At 36.1% G+C, this 15,099-nt stretch overlaps 1 protein-coding gene across 1 annotated transcript in view; it reads right to left on the bottom strand.

Moving 5' to 3' along the window:
* LOC135078055 (actin-histidine N-methyltransferase) overlaps window positions 1–15,099 on the bottom strand; it is a 43,905-nt gene that overhangs the window by 12,315 nt on the left and 16,491 nt on the right. Inside the window, exons 5-6 of the mRNA XM_063972614.1 lie at window positions 5,079–5,187; window positions 4,526–4,653 (exon numbers count right to left, since the gene is read on the bottom strand). Coding sequence (XP_063828684.1) covers window positions 4,526–4,653; window positions 5,079–5,187 — 237 coding nt within the window. The remainder of the gene's footprint in view (window positions 1–4,525; window positions 4,654–5,078; window positions 5,188–15,099) is intronic.

The following is a 15,099-nucleotide window of genomic DNA, read 5'->3' on the forward strand; positions in this document are numbered from 1 at the left end:
GTCTTTTCCTTCTTACGATCCAAACTCCAACATGGTAGCAGAGCGTAGTTGCAAGAAGTGAAAAGCACCCATATTTCCGCGAAATTGGTCGTACATCGCGCACTTGGAATTATTACCGTACCGGAAGCGGCGAACGGTATTCAAGATGGCTTCGATGGGATTCGGTCAGAATTGCATTGAGAGACTAAAGGGGGCAGAAAATTACTCCACGTGGAAGTTCTCGATGCGAATGGTGCTAATCCATGAAGAGTTGTGGGACTGCGTAGACGCGGTGGCCGACGAGGACAACAAGAAGAAGGATAATAAAGCCTTAGCGCGCATCGCGCTGTCCGTGGCGCCGACCATAATCCCGCATATACGCACTGCCAAAAGTGCCCACGAAGCGTGGACAATACTACAGAAAACGTATGAGGGACGTGGTCTGAGCAGGAGATTGGGCTTGCTGCGGAGTCTCTTCAATACAAAATTATCTGATAGTAGCTCAATGGAAGTTTACCTGAACAAAATAAAAGAAATTTCACATCAACTGAGTGAAATTGAATCGCCGCTGGACGACGAACTCGTTGCGGTGATCATACTGAGTGGGCTCACAGATGATTACGACCCGCTCATCATGGCGATTGAGCACTCATCTTCCAAGCTAAGTACGGAAGCCATCTCGACTAAGTTACTTCAGGAAACCCAAAGACGGGAAGAGAAAGCTGAAGAAACGGCACTGATTACACAGAAGAACCCAAAGAAGAACCCAAGCACACAAAGACTACATGAGATGTGCTTCGGGTGTGGTGCCAGAGGACACAAGCTGAGGGACTGTCCAAAAAGGAGTTCAACGTCCAAAGAGCAGACCTCCGGGGACGAGCCAAAGAGTCAGAAACAGCAGAAGAAGCCATGGAAGAAGAACAAGGCTAATCTGTCGGCACTCTCCGTGAAGGTGAAAAGTGACGTGTGGTATATAGACTCTGGGGCCACAAACCACATGTGTAATAGTGAAAAAGTGATGGTGAAGTGCGATCGTAATAAGGTTTTTAAAGTGAGCATTGCAAACGGTGAAATGCTATCGACCGCGGGCTTAGGTGAAGTTCAGGTTCGTTTAAAAGACTGTGTAAGGACACTAAGTGAAACTTATTACGTACCTAACTTAAGTACTAATCTATTATCTGTCAGTGCTTTGACAAAAAAGGGTTATGTTGTCAAATTTGACAGAAATTCTTGTATTATTTACAATGGTGATGAAATTCTAGCTACTGGTACTCAAATCAACGGTGTTTATCAACTCGACACGGTGTCAGACAACGCCAGTACTGTGGAACAGGAGTGTACCATAGTGGCGTCGCCAGCAGTAGACACGACATCCCATGATTTGTGGCATAAGCGTCTTGGTCATCTGAACTCGAGAAGTATGCAACTTTTACAAAAAGGTATGGCTAATGGTATTTCTTTTAATAATTCGACTTTTCAGCAATGTGTGTCATGTGTTGAAGGGAAACAGAGTAGGCTGCCATTTCCCAAAAAGTCGTATAGTAGAGCTACAGAGGTGTTAGGTCTAGTTCACACTGACCTTTGTGGTCCCATGCAACAGCCATCTCTAGGGGGAGCTAAATATTTTCTTAGTTTCATTGACGACTACACAAGGAAGCAGTTTGTTTATTTTTTGAAATTCAAACATGAAACTTTTGAATATTTTAAACAATTCAAAGCTCTTGTGGAAAATGAAACCGGAAAGAAAATAAAGGTACTTAGAAGTGATGGAGGCGGAGAATATATGAGTTCTAAATTTCAGGCTTATATGAAGGCGTGTGGGATCAAACACCAGAAGACCATACCAGGCTGTCCACAACAAAATGGCGTCGCAGAACGAGCCAACAGGACTGTGATGGAGAAGGTCGGGTGCTTGCTGCGAGATGCTGGCCTCGGAATGAAATTCTGGGCTGAGGCAGTGAATACAGCGGTTTACCTGAAAAACCGAAGTCCTACGAAGGCCGTTGCTGGAGTGACACCTGAAGAGAAATGGACAAATAAAAAGGTAAATCTAAACCATTTAAGAATTTTTGGTTGCGTCGCATATTCTTTAGTAAAGAATAGAAGAAAGCTAGACTCGAAAAGCAAACCGTATATATTTGTGGGATATGAGTCTAAGGGATATCGGCTGTTAGAGCTACATAATCCGACAAAATGTGTCTATTCTCGCAATGTTGTGTTTTTAGAAAATAAATTCTCTAATAAAAACATGTCAGATGATGAAAATGTTGATCAACACATAATTGTTGACGTCAACAAGAGTTCTGTTGAAATTCAGCAATCAGAGTCATCCAATGAGAGATCTGATGTTTCTGATGACATAAGATTATCACAGGAAGTCAGCACGAGCACAACAGAAGACTCTTCTAGCGATGACACAGAAAATTGCTCGGATGAAACCTATGTTCCAGGTGAAGACTCTATTGCTGAGGCGGAGATGTCAACAGACACTTCATATGAAGATGTTCCGGAGTCTCCTCTGCTGGTCAACCTTGTGGGATCGGTCGACGGCTACCCCGACGAACCACGTACTGCAGCCGAGGCCCTGAGTGGAACTGATTCAGACAGCTGGCGGAAGGCGATGAATGATGAGTATAATTCATTCAATAAACTCAAATGTTGGACTCTAACAAAGGCTGAACCAGGTCGTAAGCCTGTTCAATGCAAATGGATCTTCAAAAAGAAGTATGGTGCTGATGGTGAGTTATTGAAATATAAAGCTCGTCTGGTTGCCAAGGGATACACACAGAAATATGGTATAGATTATCAAGAAACCTTCTCACCTGTGGTTAGATACTCTACACTCAGGATGCTTCTGGCAGTAGCGGCAGAGTATAACCTTTATATTGAGCATTGGGATGTAAAAACTGCATTCCTGAATGGTGATTTGGAAGAAACTGTGTATATGGAGCAGCCAGAATGTTTCAAGGTGAAAGGTAGTGAAGGAATGGTATATAAACTTAATAAGGCTGTTTATGGACTTAAACAGGCCTCCAAATCTTGGTATGACAAGATTACCAAGGTTTTATGCAACAAGCTGAAGTTCAGTCAATTGAATTCTGAGCCTTGTGTTTTCTCGAAGTGTGAAAATGGATTGATGATGATCATTGCATTGTATGTGGACGATCTAATTGTATTTTCATCTCCAGGTTTTCCAGACAGGGATAATATAAAGAAAGGATTGCAGGATGAATTCGAAATCACTGATCTAGGGCCAGCTCAACACATACTTGGGATGAAGTTGATGAGGAAAGATGATAAAATTTACCTCACTCAGTCAAACTATATACAGAAGGTATTGAAGAAGTTTCGAATGGAGGACTGTAAACCTATTGCAACACCCATGGAAACGGGACTGAAACTTTGCAAGGAACCTAAAGATGAGACCTATGACTACAGAGGTTTACTTGGTTCACTGATGTATGTGGCAGTTTGCACGAGACCTGATATAAGTCATGCCGTAAGCTACCTTAGTCAATTCAACGATTGTTTCGGAGAAAGTCACTGGAAAGCTGCGAAGAGAATTTTACGTTATTTGAAGGGTACTAGTAATTTTGCTCTTGTGTTTTCTAGGTCGGGCATGGATATTTCAGCTTATGCTGATGCTGACTGGGCGTCAGACAACATGGACCGCAAGTCATACACAGGCTTTGTGTTTACTATTGGTAAGTCAGTCGTTACTTGGGAGAGTCGCAAGCAACGTACTGTTGCCTTGTCCAGCACTGAGGCGGAGTACATGGCGTTGTCTGACACATGTAAGGAAGCTCTATTTATTAGAAAGTTTATATGTGAGATTTTTGGTACCATGCCTAGAATAACAATTTACAATGACAATCAATCTGCTATAAAACTATGTAAAAACTATATGTTTCATTCTAGAACTAAGCATATTGATATTCGTCATCATTTTATTAAAGAAATTGTAAACAAAGGAATAGTTGAAATCAAATATTTGTCAACTGTTGTTATGTTAGCTGATGTGTTAACTAAAGCACTTTGTAAAGAGAAACACAATAAGTTTGTGTGTCAATTGCTAACTTTAATTTAAGTTACTTAATGCTAACAATTGAATTAAAGCTAATTGTAACTTAAGTTTTTTTAAATGTTAACTTTGTATTTGTGTTGTGTTTCTTTAGTGTTAAGTGTTTTATAAATGTATTTATTGTAAGTTTAGCTTGCGTTTAAGGGCCAGTGTTGGAAAGTTAGAAACTTTTTGGTTAAACGTAAGCATATTTGAATATTTGAATTTGGCACTCCGCTGTCAATGTAAGGTTTCCAGACTTCTGGATCAGTCACTCGATCTCATGTAGTCTCTGTGTGCTGTATGTTCTAAAATAAATCCGTGGTAATCTTCGTGGTCTTTTCCTTCTTACGATCCAAACTCCAACATATAAATCAGAATTATATCGTGCGGAGTAAGGTTACGTCTAATTTAGTTGTAATAATTATGCTGAAACTAAGGGTATGGAAAGTGGTCCTAAAAAGGTATTAGTGGCTGGTAATTTACCCATTGTGTAGAAATAAATCGGCGTTGGATCGAGCTCCATAGAAGATGAAGATTTGTTCTCCGGGCTTAAAGTCGCGTAGCGCGTAGCACTCGCCTCTGTTCTTCTCCTTGTTGAAGTCTGTTGTGATCTGAAATTATATTGTAATATTTATTTATTAGGAAATTAGGTGGTTTATGAATCTAGAAAAAGAGTATAAGCTAGCATCTCTCGCAAAAATCTTTGAAAGGGCGATAAAAGTGTAGAAAGGATTATTCCACTATACCTGGGTGAAGGTGAAAGAAAGTGGAATTTTAGTGTCCTCATATCACCTCTCAACCTCACAACCATTTCACCCAGCTTGATCTTCCAGGTAAATTGATTCGACTAAAGCGGTCGCCTTTGTTCACTAGAAATTCATTCACCCAGGTGATCAAATGTGACTTTTATTAATCTTGTGGACTTGTCTTATTTAAAAGTTATGATCTAGAGTCATTGATTGCAAGATGCGCATTAAAGAACATTAAGGCAGGTTGAAAATTACGCAGGTTACGTAAATGAAAGAAAAGGTCAAACCTTTCCATGCTCGTGGTTGCACATATCCCACAGTGGGATGAAAGCGGTGACGTCATTGTCTCCCAGCTGGATGTTGTTCTGCCTCGTCATCACGGTTGACACTGCCCATCTGAAAACAAGTGAAATTCGATTGTATTAAATACGCTACAAGGAACAATGTGGTTTGCAGTGTCTAGGAAACCATAATTATTTATATAATTTAACTTGTAACAATACATTTAGGTATCGCTATAAAACTTAAGAAATATCACGAATACATTTTAACAGAATAGAAACATTAAAGTTTTTTTTATTACAAACAACCAATTTATAGAAATGATTTTTTATGAATTTTAAACTTTTTAATATATTATTTTTATAGCTTTTCGACGAAAGAAAGTACTTTTAACATGGCGGTTAACGACCGTGTTAACACTTATCCTTCCTGTGTTTGGAAAGTGTATCACCATTTTAATTCAACCTATACGGAATAAGGTAATTTATTAATGTAAATGAGATGATGATACGGATGTGCGAAATTGGTTTTACTTTAGATTGTAAAGGCCAGTTGTCATTTAGTAAAGCAATTATATCAATCAATATCAATTAATTAACTAATTTATTAGAACTCTAGAAAGTGTGATTTTGTAAAAGTGAGCTTCCTCGTTGTGGATAAAAAAATCCTAAAAAACGAATGCCTTTGTTTTATGTAGGGTCAATAGATTCCAAAAAATTAATTTTTAAGAATATTATTTATTATGTATTTTTACTAATAAATGTTATGTAGCTTAACCCCCCTACATCCTATAGGACACAGCCCTAGTCGAGGTAAGAGGTCTGCTAATCAATGAGGTCTAAGAATCAACTGAAATGCATTTTCTACGCGAACGAATTTGCAACTAGTCCAATACAAACTTCCTTGCGTATCATTACCTAAACGTATCTCATAATTAATACCAAGAAGTCATTCACTTTTTGTGTGTACACTGCATTGACTTGCTACCGGAAGGTTTTTTGGAAGCAAATATGACAACTAGTTCCTAAGCACGCAATACATGAATTGTAAGCGGAATATACACATAACTGGTGTCCACACTTCTCGTGTATTTATTACCTAGTGCCAGAATCATGATGCGTGACTGTGCGAGTGTAAAAAGAACAGTTTCCTATCTATTAACATCGAGGCAGGCAAATTTATCGCCATTGTTCTTGTTTTACTGCTCTTAATTTTCTCCGATATGAAATGATCTGTCAATTCGCTCTACGAAGGCAATAAACAAAGCAAATATACGTCCGTATTCACAAACGATGCTTGCTTAAGTGAAACAGAAAATCGAACGCACAGTGTTGAATAGAGCTCTGTGATAGGTTCGTGTGTCACCCTATGCGTCCACGCGCACTGTGAGACCTCATAGTAATATTTGTGAATAGGGGCGATAGAGCGTCATGTACAAACGTAGAAATGGAAACAACACAAGAAATAACGTTAGTCGTTTTGTTTCAGTTAATTTCATGTCGTGTTATGTCATGTATCTAATAAATATTTTTCTTAATAAAAATCTGTGTAAAGAAACATTCTTGTAGTTTGGTTAAACGATACTTGAAAGAGTTAGCCGGCTCTTTTTTCTTTCTTTTTACAATAATTTACTAATTGACTAACGTAACTTAATAATAAATAGGGTAAATTGATTAACATTTTCAGCCTTACAGACTTTATTGGCAAACAGAAATGAGCCCTTTCAAAATCACATCCTATTAACCTTTGAAGTCAATCTTTCAGTAATGATGGCATTAGACTTTTCTTATGCTGTTTTCCATTTGAAAATGGACTTTAATGGAATTTGGAATTCCATTACAATGATTTTATTGTAATGAAAATATGTACTGTTCTTAATTAATTCATTAACTATTGTATAATATTTACAGCGTTTGTTCCGGAACTACATGATTATGCTAAACAGAAACTAAGTTCCCAGAGTGATTTATGCAATAAGGCGATACGAGATTACGCATTAGACAATAGACAATACGCCTGCCTAATGGACTTTTACTTTCGTATAATTGTATAAGTATAATATTTATAATGTTAGCACTTCCCATTGTTTTTGCGACAACCCTGAAACTAACAACACTTTCTGGAAATATTTTAAAATTTGTGGCTAAAAGAAAGTTGGTATAGCAAAAAATATAAGTTCTAGTTTATACCTAATTTAGTTTTAAATTAGGTAGAATCTCAGAATACGGAACAAACCAGAAACCGTCAACGGGCGTAAATGTGTATTCATATAAATTACTCCAAATCGCACTAATTTGACTTTAGAGCAATTAGTCAATGGCCGGCGCGCGCATTGTTTACATATCCGTCAGATTGACACTTTATAATTAAATTATGCCGTCTTGTGCCGTTCCAACATGTAAGAATGCTACTGGAATTACGAAGAAAGTGCATGGGATCATGTTTTATCCGTAAGTAGCACATTTCCAATTCATTTTATTTAAATAATAATTTTCAAAAAAAATCACGGTTGTATTTTGTAAGTGTTGCCACAGGTCAACGGAATATTTTACCCTACTTTTTTATATTGAATTACATTTGTCTATAAAAAATTCACGCGTTAATTTTGTTAGCGTTACCACAGAATAATGGAATATTTTCCCCATCCTTTTTGTTTAAATTAGTTTTTAGTGTAATTTCATCCATGACATGACAACCTGATTAATTAAATTATAAGTGCCACTTGTGGTCTAAACTGAATAAATATTTTTGATTTTGATTTGATTTTAATATATTGAATTAATTTATAATATTACTCCCTAATAATGAGGAGATAATAAATTACTATCGTGAATTTCATACTTTCCCATTTATTCAAAAGTAAGGCATTGGTATCAACAGATCAGCAGCAGCAATATTTGTATATTTAATAATAATTTTAAGTAATTAATTATTGCTTACATACTTACTCTGATTTTCTTTCAGGATACACAGCCAGAGTTGCCTCGCAATCAAATTCAAGTATTGGTGATGTTTTTGATTTGGATTCTGTTTTTGACTCCAAGAAAAGTTAAACTAAAAGCACTACTGCGCCGTAAACAAATGTTTTGTTGTCGATATGTTTACATAATAAAGAACCTTAAGTTTCTTTTTTGTTTTACTTGGCATTCTAAAATTTATATTCGACTTTTGTAATTGACTTTTAAATAACATATTATACCTACATATAGTATATTACACTATTTAATAGAAATAAATAATCATCTACACTTAGTTACTTCGGAGTAAAAATTAAATTCATAGGTAGATAGGTACTACTATGCCTATGGCCAGTCATGTCGTCTCGTTCTATCGCAAAGAATCACCATTTGATAAGAGCGAGAGCAAAAACGGAAATGGATAGTTAACACTGTGGCCGTGTGTACTTATTTCACTTACTTATTTTTTACTTGTTTAACATCTCTTTAAAAAATTACATAATTTTACCCCAAAAATGGGGGTGTCACACGGCGCTAGTAACACTAAAGGGGGTAGAGGGGCGCGGGAGGGGAAGTATTTTGGACACAAGTTGCCGCGTAGAAATGTTATCGAACACTCCTTCTGGTTTGTTCTGTATTCTGAGGGTAGAATGTGTTAAACGAGTATTTTAATCGATAGATTATTATCATTTGATAAAATTATCGAGATATAAATAAGTACGGACAAAAACTGGTTCAAATAAATCAAGTCGGTTATAAATTTTAATCGAACTTGACTGCTTCTAAATCACTTTTATTCATATACCTACATATATTATTACTTGTTTATTACGTAAGTATCTATAAACTGTCCAGCGAATTTTAAGCAAGTACTTATTAAAACTCCTACTTTCGAAAGCAATAATATATTTTATTAGGTTTTACCGTTAAATGGTACGTGATAAATAGCGTCGTAAAATAAGATAGGGTATAAAATATTGGAAACCGGTTGAAACTTCCTTGCATTATAGATAGGAGCGGCTGCCGGATGGATGCTTACTTTCACAATTGCAAATGTTTGCTATCCCTTGTTTATAAGCACGATCAGTTGTTTCTAATTCTAAAACTGTCATTACGTCTAGTCCAGTCATTTAAGCTTAAATTAGGTAAGAATCTCAGAATTAGAGATACCCAGCTGTAAGTCTGTAAATACTTGTATATTGACACCCTAAAAGTTGTCTCAAAACCTACATATGGTAGGGTGTAAGCAACTATTAAATTTTAAGGTCAAAGGTCACAAAAATCGGTTTTTTGCGCTTTTTTTGGAAATATCTCATTTCCTATGGGTTTTTTGCTATTTGTATTTATTATCAACATTGTAGAATACTAAATTCTCTACAAATTTTGTTTAAAAAATTTTTTTATACGGTGAACCGTTTTCGAGATAGAGGGCGGAGAGCGCGCGGTCACTGCATCACTTCAGGTCAACTTAAGCGGTTTAGGTTTTTCATACAAAAGGATTTTCCCGCTAATTCCCGTGGGAATTTCGGTAATTACTTGTTGTAAATGAGCTTTAAGTTTACTAAGGTACCTACATGCCAAATTTCAAGCGTCTAACTTCCGTTAAGCGTTTAGATTTTTCATACAAAAGGATTTTCCCGCTAATTCCTGTTCCCGTGGGAATTCCTAAGTAAACTATAACCTGCCCAGGTGTATGAAGAATAATTGTACCAAGTTTCGTTAAAATCCGTCGAGTAGTTTTTGTTTCTATAAGGAACATACAGACGGACAGACAGACAGACAAAAATTTTACTGATTGCATTTTTGGCATCAGTATCGATCACTAATCACCCCCTGATAGTTATTTTGAAAATATATTTCATGTATAGAATTCTGTCCGTCTGTATGTTCCTTATAGAAACAAAAACTACTCGACGGATTTTAACGAAACTTGGTACAATTATTCTTCATACACCTGGGCAGGTTATAGTATACTTAGGAATTCCCACGTGAACAGGAATTAGCGGGAAAATCCTTTTGTATGAAAAATCTAAACGCTTAACGGAAGTTAGACGCTTGAAATTTGGCATGTAGGTACCTTAGTAAACTCAAAGCTTAGTTACAACAAGGAATTCCCGAAATTCCCACAGGAATTAGCGGGAAAATCCTTTTGTATGAAAAATCTAAACCGCTAAGTAGACCTGAAGTGATGCAGTGACCGCGCGCTCTCCGCCCTCTATCTCGAAAACGGTTCACCGTATAAAAAAAGTTTTTACACAAAATTTGTAGATAATTTAGTATTCTACAATATTGATAATAAATACAACTAGCAAAAAACCCACAGGAAATGAGATATTTCTAAAAAAAAGCGCAAAAAACCGATTTTTGTGACCGTTGACCTTGAAATTTAATAGTTGCTTACACCCTACCATATGTAGGTTTTGAGACAACTTTTAGGGTGTCAATATACACGTATTTACAGACTTACAGCTGGGTATCTCGAATTCCGAGGTGAACTTACTATAATGACTGGACTAGTCGGCATACCATATTCATTGCATTTCTAGTGCTGCAATGGTTAATTAATTAATTACCTAAGAGAAATTGTAAAATAACCTTCTACCCTTTTCGCTTCTAGAAGCACAGCAGCAATTACACAAATCAAAGAAGAGACTACTTTGACTCTGCATATGTTATAATTTTCGATTAAATAAGGCTGTTATTGTCCATAGCTTGGAAACGTATCTATGATCGATCGAAGCGATCACGATCTTAATTTGATTTATTATAACACCAGCAAGTATTTTCTGAAATTCACGAAACAATGTAGCCAAAATGTCTTATTCAATTACTTTGCAATTCAACTATAATTGGATGTTCAAGGAAGCGGTTTTTAGTAAAAAGAAAAATTATAACGTTACGCAGTACGCGGTAGTCGGTTAAATTGTATTTAATGACAACCACAATACAGACTTCAAAAGAGAATACTTGTTAAAAAGAGTAATTTGGCCCTCCCAGATGCGGTTAGTTGATCCCAATGAATGACAAAGTGACAAGGAAGTATTTTGAAAATCATTTAACACTTAGCCCACTATACGAGTAGGCTGCAGGTATTACGTAGCCTACCTAGACTTGCATAACTCATGCTTTGTTGAAAGCGAACAAAATAATTTGGATTTTGAGTAAGCCTATCAGTGAGTTTTTAAATTGTATGCGTCACGCAACAACAATAGATCAATACCTACTTAATTTTGAAATTCACAGAATTCTTACATACACAGGTAAGAACTAAAATTTTTAAGAGAAAAAATCACCAATTAAGTTTCCTTAAAAATAGGTGAACGTTCAAGAAAAATACGTAATGTAGGTATATTTTATATGCAAACCGACCAATCGACGGCGGCTTTATATCCATCAATAAATAAATAATAATGAATGTGAATAGAAATAACTACAGAAAGAACTACTAAGATATAATATCAGACGCGTACTTATTAGACGTTCTATAATATCAGATCATGCGTGCGATTCTACCTAACGAGTAGAATGACTTTCCCATAATCATTATACGCGTGGTTGGTGGTACGAGCACAATTTGGCATGCCATGGGCAAATACAGACTTTTTAACAAGCTTACTATGAATTTCACTTAATAAGTTCTACGTTTCACGATATCTCATTCAATTTAAAATAGGCATAGTTTCTTCGTTCTTTTACATGACGCAATACAGGGTGTTTAATTTTAAATGTACGACTTTCAACGAAAGTTATACTGGTGAAGAGTTATTTGCTATTGTCAAACAAATACATTTAAGACTTTCAGTTTTGCAAGCATTATAAAGTTGAGTTAACGACGTAAACTGCCAGTCAGCTAGGAAAGTAAGAGCCGCATGTGAAACCGTCATACGAACAATGACCGCGCTATCAATCCGATGGTATCGTGTGTGCTCGTGGGAGACATTGTCGTTAGAAGCTAGAACCGATAATAATATACCCAATTTACTTATTTATGTTATCACCATAACTTGTTAAATATAATATGACATGAATTACGTAGAGTCGTACTATTTGAAGCTCTATTACGGAAAATATAGGCGTGTCTAAGCAAACAGCATCACCTTTACTTATAGAAAAATATTTGTTAAGGCAGCCGTGGAATTTGGGATAGATAAAGGCATCTATCTCGACGGATTGTGAAGCTTACCACCAAAACCAGGTGTGACGACCACGACCACTCTGACAAGAGTATAGCAAAGAAGAAGAAAAATCTCTCTCAATGTAATTTGAAATATTAACTCCAATCCAAATAAATGTAAAAAAATTTTTTAAGGAGACTGTACAATACATGTCACATTATGTTGCCAACAGAAAATTGAATAAAAATTTAGAAAAATGCTTCCCATAGTTATTTTTTTATTACAGTATTCTGTAATTTCACATTTGCTACATTGTATACGTGATTGTATGGGACAGAAACACTAATAATATGTATAATGTAGAGTTCTTGCGTAAAGGATCTAAGATGAATTTATTGATAAAGAAAGCATGTTCGTGCGATTCATACACGTTCATTATGGCGGATGCTTTCTCGTCCATTTCTAAATAATTTGCATCTTCATCAATGTTAAAATTAACATAACATATAGTCGATTGTTTTTATTACTGGAATTAAGATGTAAAATCTGTAAATTTTTGTCTAACAAGCACTAAGATAAGAATAAGCTTACTCTTTTAAAAATTAAAGTGCCTATTACAGAACAAATAAAAGTCTTTCGATTGGTTGAATTTCAATATTTAAATCAATCACAGTACATAACTAAGCGTTGTGGTCATGTAATCCTACAGTATTGTCAAAAATGACAAGTACAAACCAACTATGACATAAGTTATGTGGCTATTTGTCGAAATATCGTTAGAAAACAGGTCGAGAGAAATGCGTAAGCGCAAGTAGGCGTGAACATCGAATTGTTTTGTCACACTGACGCGGAAGAAATGGTTTGGTAGCCGGTCAGTTGGACAAGTGCGCCGCGATAAGCTTTTATCGGGCCATTTTATCGACTGAGCGATAAGCCCATACATTTGTCGTCTAAAATCATCGATAAGATTTTATCACGGCGCGCATCCTAGCCCGGCCGGTCAGTTGGGCAAGTGGGCCAATAGGATAGTTTATTGAATCGTTAGTCGAAGTTAATTGTAAGGAAGTTCTAGTTTTTATATGACTTTAATAAGTCTCAGTTAGTTTTTTAGCAGACTTGACTATTAAACTAACCTGGCTGGATGTGCATTGGGAAACTATGTACTGAATGAGGTCTTGTAAGAGTCGGTTAGGTATACCAAAACTACAAAAACATTATTTAAAAAGTGTAAAAATTACGTTATAACATCTTTATTTAATGCTTGTATAAAATGTGATTGATTCAATAACAAACATTCACACATAATCGCGATAAATCATATTTTATGCTCATACAATGTTGTAATGTAACGCGCAGCGTTAAACAATTACAATTTTAAAATAGGCCTCGTATAAAGTGTTATTATATTTACGCAAGTTAATTATAATGAAAATTGTATTAGTTGTAATAAAGTCTCATTTAAACTAACTCGAATTATGTCAGTAGTGCCAACATAAAAAGTTAACGTGAAAAAAAAAACAACGCAATAAGCAATCTGTTACCGGTATTTGGGACTGTTTCAATTGCGATATTCACATGATTACATGTTATGTCACGTTTAAAGAGATGCGGTAACTGAGTCTGTTGTTATTAGTGCGTGGCATATGAGCTCGACCTACACACAGATACATATTAAATACAAGAATAATTTGTGCAAGTAACCCTTGGTATAATTTTTACACCTAATGACCGCGGAGGACATCTTGGTCGTGTTTACCACGTACGTTACCAAAACGTTCTGTATTCAGCGGTATAGTGCGATCATCCTGGATTTTTAGTGGGTTAGAGTCTCACACACTTAACTATTCATCGATCCCTGTACGGCGAGTATAGATAGGCCATTTTCCCGGGTTTAAAAAGGTTAAAATTATGACCTCAGTTGTTATAACCTAGATAGAGAGAGGTGGGACTATTCTGGAAAGTCGTTTTGAATAAACGTCAGATCAAAGTTAATATAGATTTTATTGCCGTCTTTTCTGCAATTGCAATAAAATGACAACGAACATGAAACAATACTAGGCAGAAATACCCGATCGCATGTTTTTCGTTCACCAAACCAGACATTAGCTCAGTTTATTTTCCGTATGTTTCGCTCGTAAATTTTGTCCAATCTAGTTGGTTAATGGCGAATCGTTATAACAAACAATTAAATCCATATAAGATTGTCCATTAGTCGATCGCGATTAGATAGTATAATGTACAACACGAGCAGCATTCCGCGCGGGAGGCAGTGCGAGCGCATTCCGTTTCACATGCGCATCATGATCCGTCTTCGGAACACCACGGGGAACCCGTCTATGGAAACAACCAGAACTGACCAGGCTTGCTGGTGTTGAAAGAAGTTGCCTACTTTGTTGCAAGTGGCAGGAATAGTTGGCTCGGAAAACAGAGGAGTAGAGTTCAGATGTTGAGGTATATCAGGTCAAAAGTTGTGGTCAGGTCAGGTTGTTAGTTATTTGTTAACCAGCAGTAATGTAGAGTCGCTGAATGTTGGTCGAATTCACGGACATGGATGATACAGGACATGGATTAAAATTATAATAACTAATATACAAAATTTTAAAAAATAAAATACAAAATTTTATAAATATTATTATTATTTCTGAATTCTCAAAATAAAGCTTTTATTTAGTGTGAAACTAATGTCACATTACTATTAAAAGATACATGAAAGTGGATAGAAAATTAGAAAAATACTTAGCTCTACAACGCACCATTGCTTTGACAAGACAAGAGAGAATATCAATCTTATGCAATATGCATATTCTAGTATTTATTCTCCGCCTCATCGCCTGCGACTGCGTCTCGCTCTACTGATGCCATTGTGATTTTCATTTGTTATTTCACATCACTCATAATTCAAGTTATTTTTTTAAAGTTTTACGGCGTACGTGATCCGGTTCTACCATGTTAAA

Source organism: Ostrinia nubilalis, chromosome 14 (genome assembly GCF_963855985.1).
Source record: "Ostrinia nubilalis chromosome 14, ilOstNubi1.1, whole genome shotgun sequence".
Taxonomy (NCBI): domain Eukaryota; kingdom Metazoa; phylum Arthropoda; class Insecta; order Lepidoptera; family Crambidae; genus Ostrinia; species Ostrinia nubilalis.